This window comes from Oncorhynchus mykiss, chromosome 31, assembly GCF_013265735.2.
Source record: "Oncorhynchus mykiss isolate Arlee chromosome 31, USDA_OmykA_1.1, whole genome shotgun sequence".
Classification (NCBI taxonomy): domain Eukaryota; kingdom Metazoa; phylum Chordata; class Actinopteri; order Salmoniformes; family Salmonidae; genus Oncorhynchus; species Oncorhynchus mykiss.
In genome coordinates, this window is record NC_050571.1 from 25,551,560 (window position 1) to 25,577,047 (window position 25,488).

Consider the following 25,488-nt stretch of genomic DNA (forward strand, 5'->3'; position numbering starts at 1 on the left):
TCTGACCCTTCCCAGCTTACTCCCTCCCTCTCTCTTTCCTTACCCCTCTCAACTTCTTCCTCTTTCTGTCATTTCCAGGTTTCCACTTGGTCACTGCAGACACTATGGTGAGATGAATGAGAGAGACAGTTTGGTTGAATGAACATTGATGTGAGTTTATATCTGCAGGTGTTGAGTGTTTCTATTTTAATCAAGTGTTCCTTAGCTTTTCTGAAAAGCTTTTCTTGTAAATGTGTGAATGAGACAATGTTTTTCAGTGCTGTATGTTATTGCATGACGCTATTTGAATCGTTGTCAGATGAGAAGTCTTCAAAGGTTTTGCTTGTTCTTGATCTGCATTTATAACATTTCATAAATTGACTGAATAGTGTTTTGCAGTGTTTGGCGTGCAAATGCGATTGAGTGCCACATGTTTGTGTTGAAATACAATGCCGTACATTGTATTGACAGAAGAATTAGAATATGTTTTTTTGTGTGCGTGTGACAATGTCTGTCAGAGAATCAGTGATCGAGCGAGGAATGGAAGAGGGAGAAAGACTGAGGGTGGCAGAGACCAAAGGAAGGGGTGTAAAGAAGAGATATTGCTGTGTAGCGGAATAAGGAGAGATTGGAGGGAAAGCAGCTGCAATATTACTCTCGGAACCGTTACAGTTCTGTGTGTTGTCTGTGTGTTGTCTGTGTGAGAAACAGTGTCTATTAAGGGTCTCTGCGTATCATGTTAAATGTAGAGTGTCAAGTGTGATTTACAGAGGTTATAGTGCAATGAATGCTAAGCGAGAGGTGGGGCTGTATTTCCTGCAGTGCCAATAAGTATTTATAGCTTCATTTAATATTTTTTACAGTATGTGAAACTGAAAACCTTGGCATTCTTTCCTATGACATGATATTACTGTGATGAAGCAGCAAACTACTGTAGCTGGTGGGGGTGGGAATTAAACAGTAGAGTAAACCCCTTCAGGTGTGTACCGGTAGGTCAGTAGGAAAGAAGTTAGAAATACGAAAGTAGATAAACAGGGTGATAAGTTAGAAAATAGAAAGGTAAATAAGCAGGGTGATAATGGGCAAACGGGGGTAGAGAGGGGTGAAAGCGGGATCATAGGGGTATACTACAAAGCAGGTTGAGGAGTTAGTGAGGTAACTTTGGTAAACTGAGTTCAACTCGAGATAACTGGTCATACGAAAGTGGCTGACCTTTTATCCAGGTACATTCCTGTGGCAACGAATTCTTCCGATCTAACCTGCTAACTCACGGCTAACTCCATTTACCCTGAATGAAATGATTTAGCTGCGAGTTGAGGACCAATTACATCAGATGACCTCCCTCTTGCAAAGATTGCGTCACCATCCCCTTCATTTGAGGCAGACGACTGCTTAAATATTTTATTCATTTGGTAATGACAGACTGGATTTTAAACTTAATGGACAGTAACACTAATATACATGCGTCTGAAAATGTATTGGTCGCGGGTTGAGGCTACTCCTAAATTGCACCACGGCCGCCCTGGGTTTTTTTCTGAAAAATATATATTTCACTGTGACCTGCTGCTGCTTACTATCAAGCAGTGAGGCAGCCTGTTGCGGAGTGAGTGAGCGGTGGGGACGAGAGGGCAAGAGGGGGTGTGTGTTGAGATTGAGCGCTGCAGCTGAGTGAGAGGAGCCAAAGCAGCACGCGGACAAGTCGTGTCAACCTTTTACATGTTGTAGGTTGGATTGTCATTATTGAGACAACTTACTGTTTTTCCAACTATTTTTCCATAAAACATATTAACGCGCTAGAACTGATGTTCATCAAGAAATAACAGCGTCAAAGCACAGGAAAACTACTTTAGGCGCTCCAGCACATATTAGATACATTCGCTCAGAGGTGGTTTAAACTGCATTATAAACTGGGTGGTTTGAGCCCTGAATGCTGATTGGCGATTCCCACGGGTATGACTAAACATGTATTTTTACTGCTTTGCTTAGGTTGACAACCAGTTTATAATAGCAATAAGGCACCGTGAGGGTTTGTGGTATATGGCCAATATATCACGGCTAAGGGCTGTATACAGGCACTCCGCTTTGCGTAGTGTGTAACAACAGCCCTTAGCCGTGGTATATTGGCCATATACCACACGCCCTCGTGCCTTATTGCTTAATTATAAACTGGGTGGTTCAAGCTCTGAATGCTGATTGGCTGAAAGCTGTGTTATATCAGACCATACAAACCAATATTGGCCATATACCACTCCCCCTCAAACCGTATTGCTTAATTCTAATTCCGACTTTGCTTATGGAAAACCATGGAAGGTATGGAACACCCTGGCGTGCTTCTGAAAAGTCCACAATGAAACTGACATTAAATGTGGAGAATGATACATTTGCATGTTAGTCATCAAGTAGCCTATTATTTTCTATGCTACTGTAGCCTACCATTTGATACAATACATATGTTGAAATTAGGATATCACTGGAGCCATTGCAAATCAATTTGTGCCACTTGTGTAGCCTACCTGGAGATGGCAAACAGATTTAAGAAATAGCTTATAACGTCAGTTTATTGTTGTTGTAGCCTTGCATTATTATGCTATTATTATTGACCATGTTTAGTTAATGAAATTGGAAATTATCAACTGTGAACATGGTCACAGTTCTATCGCAATTGCTGATCAGCTGTAGTCAGAATGCATTAGATTAGGTAGCATTCAGTCAGATTAGGCTACAGGTTAAAAAAAAAACACTGGCTGTTGACAAGCGTGGGCCTATTCAGTTCATATTATTAGTGTTTGATTCAGTGATTAAAATTACAACCCTCAATATCCTATTCCAGCAGGCTATTAAACAACCGAAAACCATGACAAAATGTAATTACAATCATAAACCCGGGTTTTAGTCAGTAAGCCAAACCTATTGAAATGATAAGCCAATTAATTTATAACGGTTTGCAGTCTTAACATCTGGCACGTAATAACGGCACAATTGACAGAAAATAAATGGTCTAACATTAGTTAGATTTTTTTCCAAATGTTTCTTGAACAGAGATTGAGATCCTCTGTCCAGATTCCATCCCTCAAACTCTCCTGTCAGATTGGTCTATAGTTATGCACATGCGCATAAGGGATTTACAATCATAGCAGTTAAATCGACATCCATTGACGGATAATTATCTGGCGAGTTTATTAAGAGCAAACTAATTATCTTTTCTCTTTCGACATATTCAAATTCCTTTATTAGTCATGTTAGTTCGCAATAATTATTATTTTGATGGAGAACTGAATTTAGCTTCTTACGTCTTTACAAATTACGTCGACATTCCTTAATTCGCTCGATAACATTATGGGAAAAGGGTTTATTGGCTAAATGTGCCAACTCCTCTCTTGCCGTATAAGAGCACAACGCCAGACCCAGATGCAGACATGGGAGGGAAATGGTTTGAGTCTTTGATATTTATTATATTCCAAAAGGGTAGGCAAAAGAATGGTCGTGGACAGGAAAAAGGTCAAAACCAGTTCAGAGTCCAGGAAGAACAGTGTGGCAGGCAGGCTCGAGGTCAGGGCAGGCAGAATGGTCAGGCAGGCTCGAGGTCAGGGCAGGCAGAATGGTCAGGCAGGCTCGAGGTCAGGGCAGGCAGAATGGTCAGGCAGGCTCGAGGTCAGGGCAGGCAGAATGGTCAGGCAGGCTCGAGGTCAGGGCAGGCAGAATGGTCAGGCAGGCTCGAGGTCAGGGCAGGCAGAATGGTCAGGGCAGGCTCGAGGTCAGGGCAGGCAGAATGGTCAGGCAGGCGGGTACAGAATCCAGAACAGGCAATGGTCAAAACCGGGAGGACTAGCAAAAGAGAATAGAAAAAGCAGGAGCATGGGAAAAACACACTGGTTGACTTGAACAGACAAGACAAACTGCACAGAGGGACAGGAAACACAGGGATAAATACACCGGGGAAAATAAGTGACACCTGGAGGGGGTGGAGACAATCACAAGGACAGGTGAAACCGATTGGGCGTGACATGCTGGGGGAAAAAAAACATGTTGGGCTAGTTTTAAGGACTTGTGGGCGGGTTTTGAATGGTCATTTCCAGAAATGTTAGATAGACAGAACTTCTAAAAGCCAATTTCACACAATAGCCTGCTGGATTTGAAGGATTATGTGTTTTTTATTTCGATTTCAGCACAAATGAAAATGTCACTGACTCGGCCATGGATTGATAACAATAACAATAACAATGATTTAGCCAGCTAACTGATAAATATTCTGAAATAACATTTTGTGTTCTAAAAAAATATAAACTTCAAACAGTATAGCTGTAAATAACTGATGAGATTATAATATAAAACCTATAAAAATAGAAAGAGAAATCTTAGCATTTAATTAACAACGTTTTTTTCTGGGGCCCAAACCAATCCATACTTTATTGGAATATATTCCAGTGTTTAAAAAGCCATAGGACCAAACGTATGCTAATGAAAGATTGTGTTTACTACATGGGTGTGATGCAGTATTGTATGTACATACACAGATATCAGCTATCCGCTGTCAGCTATCAGCGGCATGTTTTTAACAGTATCAGTGTGACTCTGACGTTCACATTCCCCTCTCAGACAGTGTTTGGTAACACTTGAGGGAAAAATCGTGTTCACAATTTACATCATGGAATGGTTTGTTGACTATTAATTATTTATAGTTGGAAAGGGAAACTGGTTGGAAATCAATTGGGGGGGAAAAGTGTTCATGCTTTACATGAAGGAAAAACAGTTCATGAAGGGTTTGTAAAGGGGTTTTAAGTAGTTTATAGTAGTGGTGGGGGAAAAAAATGTATGCAGTTAACTATCACAATATACATTTTGGACGATACTACACTGAACAAAAATCTAAATGCAGCATGTAAAGTGTTGGTGCCATGTTTCATGAGCTGAAATAAAAGATCCCAGAAATGTTCCTTACGCACAAAAAGCTTATTTCTCTCAAATGTTGTGCACAAATTTGATTACATCCCTGTTAGTAAGCATTTCTCATTTGCCAAGATAATCCATCCACCTGACAGGTATGGCATATCAAGAAGCTGATTAAACAGCATGATCATTACACAGGTGCACCTTGTGCCGGGGACAATAAAAGGACACTCTAAAATGTGCAGTTTTGTCACAACATAAGATGAGACACAGATGTCTGGAGTTTTGAGGGAGTGTGCAATCGACTTGCTGACTGCAGGAATGTCCACCAGAGCTGTTTCCAGATCATTTAATGTTCATTTATCTACCAAAAGCCACCTCCAACATCGTTTTAGAGAATTTGGCAGTACGTCCAACCATCATCACAACCTCAGACCACTTGTAACCACGCCAGCCCAGGACCCCTACATCCAGCTTCTTCAACTGCGGGATCATCTGAGACCATCCCCCGGACAGCTGATGAAACTGTGGGTTTGCACAACTGAAGAATTTCATCACAAACTGTCAGAAACCGTCTCAGGGAAGCTCATCTGCGTGCTTGTCGTCCTCATCAGGGTCTTAACCTGTCTGCAGTTTGTCGTTATAATCGACTTCATTGTCAATTATGCTTACTTTCGATGGCCACTGGAACGCTGGAGAAGTGTGCTCTTCACGGATGAATCACAGTTTCAACTGCACTGGGCAGACAGCGTGTGTGGAGTCATTTGGGAGAGCGGTTTTCTGATGGCAACGTTGTGAACAGAGTGTCCGTGACGAGATCCCGAGGCCCATTGTTGTGTCATTCATCCACCGCCATCACCTCATATTTCAGCATGATAATGCACTGCCCCATTTCGCAAAGCATCTGTACACAATTCCTGGAAACTGAAAACGGCCCAGTTCTTCCATGGCCTGCATACTCACCAGACATATCACCCATTGAGCATGTTTTAGATGCTCTGGGTCGACGTGAAGAGGAGTGGGACAACATTCCACAGGCCACAATCAACAGCCTGATCAAGTCTATGCGAAGGACATGCGTCATGCTGCTTGAGGCAAAGGGTGGTCACACCAGATGGTTCTGTTTTTTTTTTATCCATGCCCGTACCTTTTTTTTTTTAAGGTATCTGCGTATCTGTTTTCCCAGTCATGTGAAATCCATAGATTTGGGCCTAATTCATTTATTTCAATTGACAGATTTTCTTATATGAACTGTAAGTAAAATCTTTGAAATTGTTGCATGTTGCGTTTATATTTTTGTTCAGTGTATATTGGCCATATACCACAAACCCCTGAGGTGCTTTGTTGCTATTATAAACTGTTTACCAAAGTAATTAGAGCAGTAAAAATACATGTTTTGTCATACCTGTGGTATACTGTCTGATATACCACAGCTGTCAACCAATCAGCATTCAGGGCTCGAACCACCCAGTTTATAATTGGAGATAGTTTATAAATGTATAGATTATAATACAATCCCTTTGATGACAGGTCTCCTCTCAATTTTAGATTATTTTCTCATTAATCCAATTATTTTACTCTCTCGCTCACACACACACACACACACACACACACACACACACACACACACACACACACACACACACACACACACACGTTGTCCATCTCACACCTGTCCCCCACAGCTCTCTCTCAGCTCTCTCCCCAGCACCGTTGTCCCCAGCCTTTCCTCCTCTCCAGGGGGCTGTGCTACTGGAGGACCGAGGGCACGGTCCTCCAGACAGGAGGTGGCACTGTTCCAGACCCTGCAGGAGGCTCTGAGGGAGATTGACCTGCCTGAAACACAGGACCTGCCACAGGGTGAGACCCGAGCTACGATCACCTGGCTGAAATGTTCATGATGTGTCAGAAGTGTACCAGGCTAGAAAGACACCTCCATGTTTATTACAATCTCTATGATATTGGGGTCATGCTCTATCACCTTTATTTCTACCTGTGACTCTCTGAACCGTTGAATCAGAACTAAGCCTACAGGCCAGGTGAACCTATCACTGGATATTAACCTGCACAGAGTCACCCAGACCATATGCGTTTAGCACTATATGTCACTGGGTTAGCAGGTGAACAGGTGTGTCAAAGTGTGTCTGCAGACCGGAAAGGGCCAGAGGGCTGTGTGCACGTAGGAAATTAGCTTAGATGACCTACCATTTTGCTGACCCCTGTATAGTTGTTTTTGGATTTAACTACTTTCTCTTTCATGAAAGGCTGAAGTACCGATGTATGGGGATTTTGACCATAATGGCAGTTCTACTGTGTTCTCTTCCAGGTATGAGTCACTCTGAGATGTGCATCTGTGTTTTGGGATCCCCACTCCCCTATCTCTCTCTGCTGTTAGAGGCAGGCCAACGGAGCCCAGGTATGGTAGCAGAACACACCCAGACAGGAAACACAGCAGATATGTACAAGCAGCTCATGAAAATCCTGGAAAATACATAGATTTTTACAATTGTGTTTTCCATGCCAGGAAAAGTTTTGGAAATGTTCAAATCTCAAAAGGTTTGGAAAAGTCATGGAAAATAATTGAATCATTTATTTCAATGTCATTTAGGAACAGTTATTGTTTAATAGTTGATCAATCACATAATAATCACCAATCAGCCAGGATCGGAATATGACACTTTAGCACAAGACTATTCAACTGGCGGCCCAGCTGCTAGATCCGGCCCGTGTTATTCATTTAGATTGGCCCTTTGATCAATTCTGAACATTAATATTTTTAAAAAACGCAAAAATACGACATTCAGTGCCAAAATGACATGCACTATGGTGGTTGTATCCTGTATAGTGTCGTTATTTAGCGTTTTTAGCGGTTTCTTAGCATCTGTGTGGCGTGTTGATTATTTTTATTCATATAAACTTGACTCCAGCACTTGAACAGTTTAATTAAGCGACAAAATATTATGCTCACAATTAATTTTTTTAAATTATTTTTTTTTACATCTGGCCCAATAAGAATATAGCTTAGTAGCCTTGCTTTAGTGCATACTTGTAAGTCGGGAAGCAAGTTCAAGGAGTGAGTGTTTTAATAAATAAACATAACACAACATAATACAAAATAAGAAACACGAACAACGCACATACATAACACAGGAACAGAAACAATAACGCCTGGGGAAGGAACCAAAGGGAGTGACATATATAGGGAAGGTAATCAGGGAAGTGATGGAGTCCAAGTAAGTCTAATGACGCCCAGGAGCGAGTAACGATGGTGACAGGTGTGCGGCGGTTGCTCAAGGATATTGTAGCAGCAGGTAGGCCTAGACCAGGGGGTCTCCAACCCTGTTCCTAGGGAACTACTGTCCTGTAGGTTTTCACTCCAACCCTAATCCATCACACCTGATTGTAATAATTAGCTGGTTGATAAGTTGAAATCAGGTTAGTTACAACTGGTGTTGTAGAGAGAACCGACAGCAGGGTAGTGCTCCAGGAACAGGGTTGGAGAGCCCTGGCCTAGACTATAAAATAGGATAGAGAACAGATTAAATAGGTAGAAAAAATATATATTGTAGCCTGGCTAGTTATCTTTATAGTTAACTGTTTAGTTATTATTAGCATGTTTTCATCATGTCCAAAAACTTTCCACTGACACTCGCGAAAAACGATTTAAATTATTAATTTAAACGATTATTTTTTACAAAACTAACGATTCATTTCGCCATTGTAGTAGTTGTAATTCTGTTCAATCGCGGTGAAGCAAATCATATGAGTCGTGAAACGTAATTGTAGAAAAACATATTAGATGTAGCCTTTCTTTTGGATTAAGTGGCTTCAACTTGTTTTGTAGATACTTCCAGTTGATTTGGGCATCCAATGTATGGGACATTGCAACATCAATAGATGCTAGTCAGCCTGCAAAGTATCCTGGGCAGCTGCTAGTGGGCTTTATGGATCTCCACTATCGTCTGGGCTTGATGTGCACAGCCGGTAATACTGCCAATGTTTGTCTAGTGCTGGATGTGTTTGAGAATGGCTGGATCAAAAGCCTTCCACACCCAGTAGCTGTCCAGACTGAGGGTTGACCACATGTGTTTTATGAAGTTGCCTAACAGGCTACATGGGATCAGAGAGCAGCCAGCAGCCAGTGTCAATACCACATTTATCATTACTTTTTTATATGTATGTTGGTCATAGAAATTTGGTTAAAAGTCAAGAAATTCCATCTGTAAAAATGTCAAAATAAAAATTTGGTCACAGTTTTTGGTGGTTGAACCCTGTAATCACTTCTAATAAGTACCAGTACGCACTTGCCGGTATCAGTCTGACAGTAAATCAATGTAAAAGCCTGTTTGGCTAGAACATCGGCCAAAACATATACCTTTACCCCTCAAAGTATGTGCCAAATTGTTTTCCAAGAGGTCTTCCCAGTGTCCCTTAGTGCCAAACAGAATGGTGTTAGACTGTACATGGTTTTCTTATCCATCTATAGACCTAAACACTTTACCTTGTCAGAGCACCAGTAAAATACACTATATATACAAAAATATGTCGACACCCATTCACATGACTAGATTTGGCTATTTCAGCCACAACCGTTGCTGACAGGTGTATAAAATCAAGCACATAGCCATGCAATATCCATAGACAAACATTGGCAGTAGAATGGCCTTACTGAAAAACACAGTGGCTTTCAAGTCAGTTCGTCAAATTCTGACCTGCTAGAGCTGCCCAGGTCAACTGTAAGTGCTGTTATTGTGAAGTGAAAACGTCTAGGAGCAACAACAGCTAAGCCATGAAGTGCTAGGCCACACAAGCTCACAGAACAGGACCGCTGAAGTGAGTAGCGTGTAACAATTGTCTGTTCTCGGATGCAAAACTCACTACCAAGTTCCAGACAGCCTCTGGAAGCAACATCAGCACAAGAACTGTTCGTCGGGAGCTTCATGAAATGGGTTTACATTGCTGAGCAGCCGCACACAAGCCTAAGATCACCATGCGCAATGCCAAGCGTCGGCTGGAGCCGCCATTGGACTCTGGAGTGGAAATGTGTCCTCTGGAGTGATGAATCACGCTTCACCATCTGGCTGTCCAAATGACTAATCTGGGTTTGGCGGATGTCAGGAGAACGCTACCTGCCCCAATGCATAGTACCAACTGTAAAGATTGGTGGAAGAGGAATAATGGTCTGGGGCTGTTTTCATGGTTCAGACTCCTTAGTTCCAAGTGAAGTGAAATCTTAACACTACAGCATACAATGCCATTCTTGACGATTATGTGCTTCCAACTTCATGGCAACGGCTTGGGGAAGGCCCTTTCCTGTTCCAGAATGCCCCTGGGCACAAGTGGGAACATACAGAAATGATTTGTCGAGATCGTGTGGAAGAACTTGATTGGCCTGCACAGAGCCCTGACCTTAACCTCATCAAACAACATTGAGATGAATGGGAACACTGACTGCAAGCCAGGCCTAATCGCCCAACATCAGTGCCTGACCTCACTAATGCTCTTGTGGCTGAATGGAAGCAAGTCCCTGCAGCAATATTCCAACATCTACTAGAAAGCCTTCCCAGAAGAGTGTAGACTGTTATGGCAGCAAAGGGGGGACCAACTCCATTTTAATTCCCATGATTTTGGAATGAGATATATGGACAAGCAGGTGTCCATATACTTTTGGTCAGGTAGTGTATATATTGGAACGACAATCCTTTAATGGGATTCATCAGTGTCATTATCAAGTAACATAATCGCCCTCTAGAGAAAAACAGTAGTCTAACAGTAATAGAACTAATTTTAGCCTGATGGCCAACAGGTTGAGGGGAAAGCTGCTAGTGCAGGTTGACATTTCATTAGATTTGTCACTCCCCTCCTTGACTCTTTTTATACATAAATAGCGGACATGGGCAGAAAATAGTTGCATTTTGTACTTTACAGTATGTTTATTTGTAGTTTATTTGAAAATACTGAGGTAGTTGAATATAGTTATGGAGTTTCAACTAAAAGGCAACTATTTTCTGTGATATTCAAATACAGGTCTCAGAAAAACAAATAATAGTTGAAGCTATTTGAATATAGGCAAGTTATTTGAGAACAATATATATTAATATATTTGATGGCTGCCAAATATTTGACTAGGAACCAAAAACTACAATAGCAAGGTTCCACAACTGGCACCAGTGATATTATTTGGCCCCCCAAAGTTTTTTGAGCATAAAAATAAAATACACTTTTGTTGGACATAACTTTTTTGTTAAACTCCAGCAAATCAGCTCCAACTGATTTTTAAGGGGGGCATGGTATCACCTCAACATTAGAGTAGACAACTTTTGCAGCTTCAAAATGACCAACAAATATATTTTCATAATGAGTGACATAAGGTTATACAGTAACACTTAACATCAAGTTTTTATACATGTGTAGTATCTTAGTGATTATTACAATAGCAACATTGCTGTTACATAAGACTTTGGAAATTGCTTTATTGTTGCATAATAATGGGATTATTACATAAGTGGAATATGGAACAGTCACTATTCCTCTTGTGTACAGTAGTTGCTAAAACGTTCAGCTCATTGCTATGGAATTCAAATGCAATTACCAAAGTATTAATGTTAACATGTTAAAATGTTGCTTCAAAACTAATTACAGTTTTATAACACAGACACAGTAACAGTTTGATTTGAAGTGTTACTGAGAATGCTAGCAGTAACAAAATATGGCTATTACGTGTCGAAAGGAAACAATATATCCAAAAACTGCTGTCTTGTATCAACTACAGCCAAGGTAGGTTGGAAATCATGTTAGTTTGTATACTAAATAAACTATCCCTTTAAAGATGTGTTTGAAACAAGATCACTTCCCCTCAGATGGCCAAAGAGTATCAAAGTTGTTTTTGCTAAGCATCCAACTTGCTGTTTGCAATGTTTGCAAATGGCTTTGAATTTCTCTGCAGTATTTTCAGTGGCATTAATTAATCAAATAAATAGCAGCTGTCAACTGTTTCAAATCAAATCAAATTTTATTGGTCACATACACATGGTTAGCAGATGTTAATTTGAGTGTAGCAAAATGCTTGTGCTTCTAGTTCCGACAATGCAGTAATATCTAACAAGCAATATAACAAATTCACAACAACTACCTTATACACACACAAATGTAAAGGATGAATAAGAATATGTACATATAAATATATGGATGAGCGATGGCCGTGCGGCATAGGCAAGATATAGAGGTATAGAGCAGTATATATATATATATATATATATATATATATGAGATGAGTGATGTTAAATATAATTAAAGTGCCGTTATTTAAAGTGACTAATGATAGGCATAGGCAAGATGCAGTAGATGGCCTCACCATTGATCCACCTGTACCTCGCCTTCTGGATGGTAGCGGGGTGAACAGGCAGTGACTCGGGTGGTTGTTGTCCTTGATGATCTTTTTGGCCTTCGTGTGACATCGGGTGCTGTAGGTGCTGTAGTGGCATGTTGAAAGAGTCATACCGAAGTTGAGCATCACAACATATTTTTACATATCTGTACAAAATATAATTTGTTTTTGTTTGACTTGATAATGTACACCTGGTGCAATGGTCATTCAGGAGAATGGACATTCACAGAATGTTCAGATAGAAATGTATTGTGTCGATCAAATGACTGTCAGATTGGAATAGTATAGGAGATTGTGTTTGCTATTCATTCTGTTTCTTTCTTCCAACATACCGTTCCAGATACAACCCTGCCATTAGTTGAAGGCAGTTTCTGAAAAGTAGTCACTTCCACAGATCTGTATATACAGTGGGGAGAACAAGTATTTGATACATACAAGTGTACCTATGATGAAAATTACAGGCCTCTCCCATCTTTTTAAGTGGGAGAACTTGCACAATTGGTGGCTGACTAAATATTTTTTTGCCCCACTGTATGTCATGCAATACAATGCAAATGAATTACTTAAAAGTCATAAGTCATACAATGTGATTTTCTGGATTTTTGTTTTAGATTCCGTCTCTCACAGTTGAAGTGTGCCTATGATAAAAATTACAGACCTCTACATGCTTTGTAAGTAGGAAAACCTGCAAAATCGGCAGTGTATCAAATACTTGTTCTCCCCACTGTATATATTTTAAGTAGTTGCTTTCTGAGATTTGTATTCAAATTGTTTCAAAACATAGTCATTTTTTGGGATCTGGGGTTCCAACAGGGTTCTTCGTCTGTCCCCATAGGAGAACCCTTTTGTTTCTAGGTAGAACCCCTTATATGAGTGCACAATATGACATTTACAGAAAGGAAGTAAGAGTTTACAATAAAACATTATATTTTATTCTCAGAAAAGAAAATGGCGTCTCCCCCATTCCCCTAACCATGTAGGTCCATTGCTTGGTCAAGAGTTGTTGATATCTGATAGAGTTTTTGCATAATACTTCCCATGCCTCAACTGTATTTGCCCGAGCTTTGTTTATCACGGCCACTGATCGCTCTATACGAACAAGAAAATATGATAACCATGTTTGAGGGAGAGGATTGTAGGGGTAATCCAAGCACTAAGGATAACCTTTTTTTGCTGCTGTTAACCCTGCATAAATTATTATTTTCTGAACCAGTTGCAATACAAGTGAAGAGTCATTCAACAAAAACAAAGGTGGATAATTGTTCACAGGGAAACCCATCATTTTTGTGAAGAAATGTGAAACATGTGACCAGAACTGGGACCCCACAGGACATTCCCAAAACACGTGACCAGAACTGGGACCCCACAGGACATTCCCAAAACATGTGACCAGAACTGGTACACCACAGGACATTCCCAAAACATGTGACCAGAACTGGGACACCACAGGACATTCCCAAAACACGTGACCAGAACTGGGACCCCACAGGACATTCCCAAAACACGTGACCAGAACTGGGACACCACAGGACATTCCCAAAACATGTGACCAGAACTGGGACACCACAGGACATTCCCAAAACATGTGACCAGAACTGGGACCCCACAGGACATTCCCAAAACATGTGACCAGAACTGGGACACCACAGGACATTCCCAAAACATGTGACCCGAACTGGGACACCACAGGACATTCCCAAAACATGTGCATTAGTGTTCCAACAGCATTCATACGGCATCTATCACATATTGGAGTTGGAATCAGCTTCCTCTTAAAACGTCTAAATGGGGTTGCATAAGGTAGAGGAACCCTTTTTCATTCCAGATGTAACTATTTTGTGTTCCATGTAGAACTCTCTATGGAAAGGGTTCTACATGGAACTCAAAAGGGTTCTTCAAAGGGTTATCCTATGAGGACAGCCGAAGAACCCTTTTAGGTTTATGTTAGCAAAAAAAAATGTTAAGACTGTAGGCGCTTCCAAAATAACTGTTTGTTCTCCGCAAAATATTTTAAACTATAATTATCCCAGGTATGATAAATAGTCATTCTCCCGCCTACTTTGTCCCTCTGTTAGGACCAATAACAGATTAAAACACTTTACTTCAATGTTGAAGTGGGAACAAGTGGTAAAAAAATAGTTCTGTTTACACGTGGCATGATCGTCTTTATGACTTTTGACCTTTTTCTATTGAAATATGTCAATGATATTTCCAATCTCCAGTTTTCTAGGCACATCGGCCCTATGCCAAACACAGGATGTCTAGCACCCCTCTATAATCCTTCTCCCTCCTCCCTCCCCCTCTTCTCACTCTCTCTTACACCCTTCCAATTTCTCTCTACCTCACTTCCCCCATCACCCGCTCCTTCTGTTCCTCCCTTCTTCTCTCTCTCTCGTTTACCCCTTTCAAATCCCCCCTCCTCTTTCTCTCTCACTCTTTAGGAGATGCTCTCCTGTGTCTCTGTCCATCCTGGCTCTCTCGCTCCTCCTCCCTCCTGGTCCACAAGGCTGTCACCTTTGACCTGGGAGGGCGCACTTTCCTATCCAACTTCAACCCGCCTCGCAAGGTCACCTACTTCCTGTCATCTGACCCGTGGGCTAAGGAGGAAATGACCCGAGAGACAGACTGCCCAAGCGGAGGTTCTGGAGCACTGGGTCAGTTCTGGGGGAATGTTCTGACCACCAGGGTTCTGCTGCAGAAGGCCAAGATCCACTGCCCCCCAACCCTGGCCCTTCTGTTACCACCGGGGCAGATGAGGCTGGAGGAGGGCAGGACAGGAGGGGTGGAGGTGGTGCACCTGGAAATGGGAGCGGAGGAAGGGATGAACTCTGTCAGAAACAAGGTGGACACTTTCCTGGAGTCTGAGAATATGAGGGGATCAGAGAGGGTATGTCCTGTTTGTTAAATAATTCAGTCAGCCTTTATGTAAAAGTACACAAAGCTTTCCTTTCTCTCTGTGCCTAGGTGGTGCTCAGGTGCAGTGGGGGGAGGTTCGTGGGCGAGGCAACCTCACCCCCTGTCTACCTGTCGAGGAACAGCAGGGATGAGGTCTGGGCCAAGGTGAGTTATCTCCTGCCCCAACTCCTCCCTGGAGAGGCAGTCCTGCTCGAGGCCTACTGCTCCCCACTGAAGCCTGGGCCACGGGTAGAGGACCGCACCTGGGAACAGTACACCGGTGAGGGCTTTAATCAGGATGGATGAGTGTAGTTTTGATGTTTGAGGACCTTGTTTTCATGCGTATTTGTATGTGGTCTTCATATGACATTGAACTTGTAAAGACTCTCTAACTACTTTCAATGTAATGTACTACGACCATGACTAAAGATGGTCCTCTCCATCGCTGTTGTAATGAGGTAGTTGTTGTGTGTCTGTCAGACTGCAGGCCTCAGGTTCCAGACCTGTCCTTCAGACTGTGTGCCATAGTAACTCGCTCACCTCTGGACCTGCCTCTCCTCTACAAGGTGAGAGTAAGAGAGAGAGAGAACGAGAGAGAATGAGGTAGGAGAGAAAAATGAAATGTTGACTATGTGCATCATGAAAACGTTGTTGTATGACTAGCAGCAGCTTTTTGACCCTTGTCTTCGCATTGTGTTTACCATGTATTTGCATTGACCCTCAATACTGTAAAAGTATAGCTGAGTGTACAAAACATTAAGAACACCTGCTTTTTCCATGACATAGACTGACCAGGTAAATCCAGGTGAACGCTATGATCCCTTGATGTCACTTGTTAAGTCCACTTCAGTCAGTGTAGATGAAGGGTAGATACAGGTTAAAAAATGATTTTTAAGCCTTGAGGCAATTGAGACATGGATTGTGTATGTGTGCCATTCAGAGGATGAATGGGCAAGACAAAAGATTGAAGTGCCTTGCAACGGGGTATGGCACACCAGTTTGTCTCAAGAACTGTGGCGCTGCTGGGTTTTTCACACAGTTTCAAGAATGGCCCAGCACCCAATGGACATCCAGCTAACTTGACACAACTGTGGGAAGCAATGGAGTCAACATGGGCCAGCATCCCTGTGGAACGCTTTCGACACCTTGTAGTGTCCATGCCCGATGAATTGAGGCTGTTCTGAGGGCAAAAGGGGGTGCAACTCAATATTAGGAATGTGTCCTTAATGTTTTATACACTCAGTGTATTTGTATATAGCTCTGTAAAATGTTGATGTTGTCTCCTCTTCAACGTTATGGCAAAATGTAGATTTAAATAGACATACTATTTAATGACATGGTCATTAACAATAACGAGTAATGGCGCATAGTATTCTGGTCCTTTTTTTATTAATAGCTGAGGAGTACTGTACATAGTACAAATAATATGAAAATATATGATTTATATACTTGTTTTCCTATTAGGGCTTGAAATGACTGAAATGCTTTCTAAATATAGTAACAACCAAATTATAAATGACTTACTATAAGATTTCACATTTCTTATAACTGTAAAATAAATAAGATCATATTTAGTGACAGTACAAATTTGGCCCCATTTCATATAACTGACGACAGAGAATTTTCTGCCAATCGTCCTCTGAGCGACTTACAGACACCATTCTACAAAATGATTTAGTATTTTTTCATGGTGAGAGTGCTATATCTGGCTGAGAATATCACAGTGGGATGAAACTACAGCAATTGTATTCGCTAGACTGTCCCTTTTAATATGCCGTCTACCAGGCTGGGCTCTATCGCTCAGAGGCAAAGGACATCTATTATCTGTCTGGATAGGCCAGAAAATGTGACACGTCACTCCCTATGCAAATGTATGAAACCTGACACTTTAAGTCAGCTCGTCACGTCAAGCCAACCTGATACTTCAAGTGAGAGTGGTAGCGGAAAGCACTATAAGGAATTGGACCCTCCGACGTTCACAGAGTGTTCTGTACACCAAAATATCAGTCAGAACCGGTCCAGAACCGCTCAAAGTCCCCTAAATCGGGGACTTAACATCTAAGAGGTTGTCTTTACCTCGGGAATGGGAGACACATTCATGTAATAGGCCAAATACTTGAACTGAACTGTTTGTTTGAAATCAATGGCCTTATCTCTAACTTCTCTTCTATCTTCCTCCTCTCCCTCCCTCTTCCTCTCCCTCAGTTGGTGTGTAGAGTGGGTGTGTCTGACGACCCTCTCTCTCACAGCCACTCCCTCTCTCAGTCTTTGGAGACCACCCTATTAGAGTGTGGTTTCACTGACCCTACCATGGCGAAATCTCTCTGCCGTCTAGCACTGGACACCGCCCTGTCCTGCCTCTGTGTTGTCATGGAAACAGAGTCAAACATGTCCGCAGAACAACGCGGTGGAGCGGGTGCCCAGACCGACATGATAGGTGTGTTTTGGTTCACTGCCAAAGGTTTCCTCTACGGTAGCATGAAGCTGTCTGAGTTGATATATGATTTGATAAAGATTACTGAAGATTACTGTTGAAGCCTCTGAAAGCATGGGTATACTTATGACATCATAAGTCTCACGCTCTGTCAACACTATGTCTCACTGAGCTACTATCTGACCCTTCCTCTCCCTCTCCATATCTCCCTCTCTACCACTCCATATCTCTATCTCTCTCTACCGCCTTTCTACTCCCTCTCTCCTAGGCGTGGACCTCCTTTTCACCATGGATGGCTCCATCATCAGGCCTGTTATTTTGGGCCTCCATCCCTCCCTCTGTCTCCACTCCTCCTTCCAAGAGCGAGGGATGGGGATGGAGGGATGCGACAGTGGGATAGAGGGGTGGAGTAGGGGCACCCTCCTCCTCACCCCTCTCACCCGCTCCCAGTACTACCTGATGCAGGGGAAAACTGTGCTGGTGGTGGGAGCTGGAGGACACAGTAAGAAGTTCATCTGGAAAACAGCCAAACAGTACAAACTCAAGGTGAATGTCTACATGGAGAATAACTATATAGATGAATGTAGGATAACTACACTCTTAGAAAAAATGGTTCCAAAAGGGTTCTTCAGCTGTCCCCATAAGATAACCTTTTTTTGGTTCCAGGTAGAACCCTTTTGGGTTCCATGTAGAACCCTCTTTAGAAAGGGTTCTACATGGAACCCAAAAGGGTCCTACCTGGAACCAAAAGGGTTCTTACCTGCAACCAAAAAGTGTTTTTCATATTGTTCTCCTATGGGGACAGCCGAAGAACCCTTTTAGGTTCAAGATAACACATTCTTTTCTAGGAGTGTAGACAGTGAAAGTGAATACTAGATTATATTAGATTGCCCAACATAGACTTTTCAGCTATTTTAGAAGTGCATTTTACTGCACTGCAAAGTCTGATTAAATGGCACATTAATGGTTACTGGCTAGCTTGTTATGCTAATGTGCAAATTGAACTCGTTAACTTTCTCCCCTCCAATCAGATCCTGCTGGTGGACAGTGACCCTGCCCACTTCGCCTCCCAGTTGGTCGACCACTTCCTCCCCCTGCCAGACCTCCCCGACCATCGGCGTGATGACCAGCACTGCTCCCGCATCTGTGATTGGCTGTTGTCCTCCAGCCTCCGCCCTGACGGCTGCGTGTGCTTCTGGGACGAATGCGTGGTGCTGACATCGCTGGTCTGTGATAGGCTGGGGCTCAGGGGCCCTCCCCCTGAGGCCATCCGCATTGCGAAGGAGAAGAGCCGCACCCACAGGCACCTCCTGGGCCTACTGAAGTCTACGGGGACTAACCTGATCAGTGTTGAGCAGCCCTCCGGTCAGCCAGATAGCCTAGTTGAGTTTGGAGAGGATGAGAGGAGAGGTAGACAGCAGAATGGCATGGTCAACATGGAAGGAGATAGCCTGAGAGCTATGGCTGATTTCGACAGGGGGGATCTCTTCAATGAGGCAATGGGCAAACACGACACTACCGCCCCTACCTCTTCCTCCCCCTCACTCTCCTCTTCCTCCTCACATTCCTTTGGCACTTTCCGTCCCTCCGCTCCTCTCCTCTCTCCCTCCCCTTCCTCCTATGCTGTTCCCTGTATCCACGTGGAGAGCACCCTGGATCTGGAGAAGGCAGCCAGTGGGGGGGAGGGGGGGCCTGGTGGGGCCAGTGTGGGGGTGGTGAGGTTCCCAGCGGTGATGAAGCTGGAGTACGGCGCGGGGGCGGTGGGCGTGAGGAAGGTATGCTCTCTGGAGGAAAGTCTGGCACACTTTGAGAGGATCGGCGGGGACCTCCGCGAGGAGACAGACTACCCTGGCATCGGCCTGGGCTGGGGCAACGCCATGATCCTCATGGAGTACGTGGGAGGCACCGAGCACGACGTGGACGTGGTCCTGTTCGAGGGGAGACTGGAGGGCGCCTTCGTGTCCGACAACGGCCCCACGCGCACCCCGGCCTTCACCGAGACGGCCGCCCAGATGCCCTCAGGGCTGGCGCAGGACAAGCGTGCTCAGCTGATCCGTGCGGCACACCACGCATGCCTGGGCTGTGGCCTGCGAGACGGCGTGTTCAACGTGGAGCTGAAGATGACAGAAGTGGGCCCGAGGCTCATAGAGATCAACGCCCGCATGGGCGGCTTCTACCTGTGCGACTGGATCCGCCAGCTGTATGGCGTGGACCTCCTGATGGCGGCCTTCATGGTGTCCTGTGGGGTGCGTCCCTGCCTGCCCTCGGCCACAGCCCTCCCAGCCAGAGGCCACTTTGCTGGGGTGATGGTGGTGGTGTCACGGCACCTCCATGCCCTGAGGACCACAGCCAGCCCTGAGCGCCTGAGAGGGCTCCACCAGGAGGGGGCGTTGTGGCTGAACGAGCTGGCGGAGGAGGATGAACTGATCTCTGGTGAGTACGAGGAGCCCTTCTGTAATGTCGGGGTGAGAGATGCCCACAATGCCACCAACGCTCGCCAGCGCCTCCTCGCCCTCTGCCAAGGGCTGGGCCTGCACTGTCCTCCACGCTATGACCTGGGCTACTTCCTGTCCCATTTCAACTAGACAGGAACTCAGGGGGGAGAAGCAGGGTTTGTTCAGGAGGGTGCCACATTTACATTTGAATCACAGATCAAAATAATACAAAGAGCTGAAACGATTCCTTACTCTGCAGAATTATATATATTATATTCCTGCCTGAATGTTTGTTCATTACATTGGACCCTTCTGAATAGAACCCATGTTTAGCAAGGTTGTGCTGTGTGCAGGGGTTAGTTTAGTTAGCTTAAAAGGTACATCACAGGATGAACAAACACTTCTCATATCAAAACATAATATGTTATCTCAAAATTGCAAATTCAGGGACTAATCATTCAGGTAGCAGAACCTTTCCATTTTTAGCACTTATATTTTGGGGACCATCTCGGGAATAAAATACAAGTTTCGAAAAGATATCTTCATCAGTGATTGGGAAGAATAGGATATGGGTGTCTATCTATCTTGAATTTAACATTCAAATATGGAAAAACTTATGGAAAAGCTTCTACTTTGACAAGTCATAAAATAAATAGAGGCCCTTTGTACAATTATTGAATTGGAATTTCAGTTTACTTCCTGAATTGACAGCCTTCATTTCAAATCGACCCCAACCCTGTTATCTACTAGGTTGTGGCATCAGCAGTCTACCTTACTACCTCATAACGTAGTAGGCTGCACACTGTGAGCACATAGCAGTTGTTAATAACCTGCACACTGTGAACACATAGCAGTTGATTAATAACCTGCACACTGTGAACACATAACAGTTGATTAATAACCTGCACACTGTGAACACAGTAGTTGATTAATAACATATACACTGTGAACACATAGCAGTTGTTAATAACCTGCACACTGTGAACACATAGCAGTTGATTAATAACTTGCACACTGTGAACACATAGCAGTTGATTAATAACTTGCACACTGTGAACACATAGCAGTTGATTAATAACCTGTACACTGTGGACACATAGCAGTTGATTAATAACCTGTACACTGTGGACACATAGCAGTTGATTAATAACTTGCACACTGTGAACACGTAGCAGTTGATTAATAACTTGCACGCTGTGGACACATAGCAGTTGATTAATAACCTGTACACTGTGGACACATAGCAGTTGATTAATAACTTGCACGCTGTGGACACATAGCAGTTGATTAATAACTTGCACACTGTGAACACATAGCAGTTGATTAATAACCTGTACACTGTGGACACATAGCAGTTGATTAATAACCTGTACACTGTGGACACATAGCAGTTGATTAATAACCTGTACACTGTGGACACATAGCAGTTGACTAATAACCTGTACACTGTAAACACATAGCAGTTGATTAATAACTTGCACACTGTGGACACATAGCAGTTGATTAATAACCTGTACACTGTGGACACATAGCAGTTGATTAATAACTTGCACACTGTGAACACATAGCAGTTGATTAATAACCTGTACACTGTGGACACATAGCAGTTGATTAATAACCTGTACACTGTGGACACATAGCAGTTGATTAATAACTTGCACACTGTGGACACATAGCAGTTGATTAATAACTTGCACACTGTGAACACGTAGCAGTTGATTAATAACCTGTACACTGTGGACACAAGGCAGTGCAGGGTTGGAAAAGGTGTGAGGGGGAGTAATATTACACGTGCAGTAGGTCAGAGTGTCATTAGCTAAATAGTTATATGAAGGAAGAGCAGAGGAAAATTGCAGATTTTGAGGAAGGGGGTTTGAGGAGAGCAGTAGAATAGCTAAAACAGGTGGACAGGGGTGGCGATTGCGGAACCTTTTAACTCTTGGCCCAGAGATGATGTCTGCGGGGCCAGTGCGTTTGAACTTTTGGGAAAATGTAGAATTTAGGAATGCAAACTCCCATACATGTGAAGTTAGAGGTCATATGAAAGTTCATGTCTTAATTTAAAAGGTTGAAGTGAAATGTTGTTCCCCCAAAAATAACTCGCTATCTAAAAGTGTATGGAAATGGGGATTGAATTCCACCACATATTCACACCAATTTTAGCCCATAAAACAAAGTGCGTTATTTTGTAAATGAGAAATAATTTGAGGCAGTTTCACCGTTGCAATCCTCTTGACCCTGGAACAAGACCTAACCTTGGCAGTTAACGTCTGTAGTGTGGCATTTGGGGTCTGGTGTCAGACTGACCCAGTAAGCAGGGTGAAACTGAGATGCCATACGTATCCTGGCCACACCACAAAACCCCCCAGACAAGATTTACAGTGGTCAAAAGGTTGTGGATTTCCCATATCTTCTGTTTCTGACTATTAGTTTATGTATTTCTGATGTAACATTTGGGAAAATATAGTAAACATATATTTTTTTACCTTTATTTAACTAAGTAAGTAAATTAAGAACGACTCTGGGCCAATAGGACGCCTCACCAATCACGGCCAGATGTGTACAGCCTGGATTCTAACCAGAGATTGTAGTGACACCTCTTGCACTGAGATGCAGTGCCTTAGACCGCTGCACCACTCGGGAGCCAACACTTCTGGCTTTTACTCAAAAAGGAGGTGTGAGAGGAAAGTTCAAGAATAAAACATCCTATCAAGATTACATCATTAAAACCAAAGAATATGTCAATGACGGTTTCAATGATCTGAGCCCTATTAAACAAACAAACAATACCCAGGCCAGCGACCTCCCTAAAAAAGGGCTCTACTGCAGGTGAGCATGGGGCATATTAGGCTGTGAAAACAAAATGACTGACTGCAGCCTCTATTCAAACACAGCAGTGTGTTGTGGCTCGCCATTTGCTCTAAACATGTTGACAATAATGTTAGCTCAATGCTCACACAAACCTAAATGGCCAGATGATATGTGTTGTTGTTGTAGTACTCATCGTTCAGCACTTAAAACACCCAGTAATTCACCTTATCTTCAGCACCACTCACTAGCGGTGAATCGAATGGTCATCTATGGCTGCTTCAGGTTATGGCAAAAGATGAGCCTGTAGTTCCTCATTGACAGACCACGGATCCTGATCAAGACTTCAGTAGCTAAGCTGCAGAGGAGAAAGGAGAGAGAGTGTTTGAAAGAAGCTGCTTACTTAGTTAGAAAAAGGTTTTATATTATATTGACAAGATAGTTGAGTGACCTCTCAAACAATGGAAATACATGTCCTCAAGATGGAAGGCAAGATTAGGTGGGACCATTCTAGGCTGTCTAGATGGGATACAATTTATGTTAGAATTGACTTTTCGTATCAGGTTAGGAGAACTTACGCAGCAGGTTAGGAGAATTAGGGTAAGCGTACCTACGAAGCCCACTTCTTTCTTTGGATTTTTAACTTTTTTTTAAATAAAAATACATTTCCTGCTGTTTAATGATGCGACTAATTCATCTGGTTGTTATATCCATACATTTTTCGGTTCTAAACCAATCCAATGTTTTATTATTAAATGATTAACAATGTGTAAGGTCACACTAGTGGCCAATTTCAAAGTTGCAAAAAAAAAACGTTGGTGTTGAAGCAAGGGTTGGAACGGAAATTATTTTCCAATCGTTTCATTCTGAACAGAATCACAATGTTCTTTTGTTTCCACTGTTCGGACCAGCAAAATAATGTCCCGAACCGATTCGAACCCCCCAAAATACTGGATTATATCGTTCCCTCCTGTTCCTTTTTAACCTGTGAAATCAACCGTGTTTTACATTTAGCTCATTAAAAATTACTTCGCCAATCAGCGCGGATAGAGCAGGCAAGCTAGTTGTTTACACGCGTGATGTACAGACAACTGTAGTTTACATCGCAAGATGCGACTGAAAATTTGTGGGTGGGGAGAGAGAGAGAGCAAGAGAGGGTTGAGGAGGAGTCTTGAAGCGCTGGGCATCTTGTTATGACATGCATGATCTGATTTAGGTCCAAGGAATTGTACCTAGGAGGAGCGGCTTCCGTGGAGGAACTTTGAATGTCTTTTGAGCTAGCTAGCTAACACGCTTGTGTGTGCAGAGCAGCACCAGAATTAAAAACACGTCTTACCTTTTTGTAGTTTATAAATCCAATGTGAAATGTGATAACTAGCATTGAAAAAGTTGATCCATTCTTATTTAGTTATTTTATGGTTTTCGGTTCTGTTACCTGAACTGGTTTCAACCACAGATACAATGTTTACAGTTACACATTGTATTACAAATATACAGTATGTGTAACGTATGTGATCCGTTACATATGCATCATAAATAATTTCACCACATGAGAGCAATGGTGAACAAAGCCTTAATATTAACATATGTTTAATCGCGGTTACCCAGAAGTAGAATTCTCTCATGAAAGTTTGTAATTTCCTGTAACGAGAATCTGTCCACGAGAGATTAACACAGATTTAAAGGGATTTTTCTGTTGACTATAAACAATAGCTAATGTGGAAATGTTGTTTCCTTATTAACAAAGTTTTAAAACAATACAAATAGAATGAATATCGTGTTATGATTCAGCAACTATTTTGATTCAAATATAATCAATTCATATTTCCTGTGTTGTGTAAAATACAATAAACATTCAAATCAACACTCTTCTGTGTTTGTTTTTATTGACAAATTGTTTAAATTAAATGACTTTATCAGGTTATCAGGCTGTAACCAGCTGCTTGACTTGGACTGAAATAGGTGCCGGTGTTTGGCCGAAAATCTCCCCCCTGCCAGAATTCTCCATTTTCGGCACAACACCAGTACTCAGCTCCGGTCCGGTGAGCTCCTGCCCAAGTCAAGCACTGGCAGAAACACGAAAAAAATTGAAATAACTCAAGGGGTGTGATTACTTTCTGAAGCACTGTACATTTGTGAACACCCTGCCAGAATTCTCAATGGGGGAAATATTTGTTTTCTCACCCATCTACACCGAATACCCCATAATGAGTGAAAACACGTTTTTAGAAATATTTGCACATTTATTGAAAATGAAATACAGAAATATCTCATTGACATAAGTATTCACACACCTAAATCAATACTTTGTAGAAGCACCTTTGGCAGCAATTACAGCCAGTGGTGATTCTAGCATGTAAAAAAATATATATATATTGGGGGATGCATGCCAGCAAAGCCGCTACACAACACAACACTAAACACATTAATTGCACTATAACGGTGACAAACGGTGCCCTCAAACTGTTAGGGCCTACATAAAGCTGTCCCAACAGCAAAGTCCCAACACCTTACCTCTGCTACATCTGGCTATCAGCGGAGGCTTGTCTGCCACCGAAACAATTCATTTAGTCTCATTTACTGCCTTTAAAAAACATAGCTGATATGGCTGACTTGCTTAAAAAATGTAGTTTCTACTGACAATTGAGATGTACAAACTATGG

General features: G+C 42.6%; 1 protein-coding gene across 2 annotated transcripts; it reads left to right on the forward strand.

Annotated features, from left to right (window-relative positions):
- The first annotated feature begins 17 nt into the window (after positions 1 to 17).
- Positions 18 to 24,689, forward strand: LOC110504839 (carnosine synthase 1). 2 transcript variants are annotated; one of them, XM_021583687.2, is made up of 9 exons: positions 18 to 107; positions 6,552 to 6,726; positions 7,193 to 7,282; positions 14,695 to 15,140; positions 15,218 to 15,428; positions 15,629 to 15,714; positions 17,354 to 17,585; positions 17,851 to 18,128; positions 18,614 to 24,689. In XM_021583687.2, exons 1-9 carry the CDS (start codon positions 105 to 107, stop codon positions 20,165 to 20,167), a joined length of 3,075 nt encoding a protein of 1,024 aa, XP_021439362.2. In that variant the 5' UTR covers positions 18 to 104; the 3' UTR covers positions 20,168 to 24,689. The 2 variants fall into 2 exon arrangements, with proteins under 2 accessions (XP_021439362.2, XP_036825651.1); XM_036969756.1 differs by lacking the exon at positions 18 to 107 and having other exon boundaries at positions 6,304 to 6,726.
- Positions 24,690 to 25,488: the final 799 nt, after the last annotated feature.

Bases quoted from the DNA above. Each gene is read 5' to 3' on its own strand.
- LOC110504839 (XM_036969756.1), top strand. From the start codon at position 6,390: ATGACAGGTCTCCTCTCAATTTTAGATTATTTTCTCATTAATCCAATT. The intron at 15,715-17,353 runs GTGAGAGTAAGA...CCTCTCCCTCAG, and splicing joins ACCTGCCTCTCCTCTACAAG to TTGGTGTGTAGAGTGGGTGT. The intron at 17,586-17,850 runs GTGTGTTTTGGT...CCTCTCTCCTAG, and splicing joins TGCCCAGACCGACATGATAG to GCGTGGACCTCCTTTTCACC.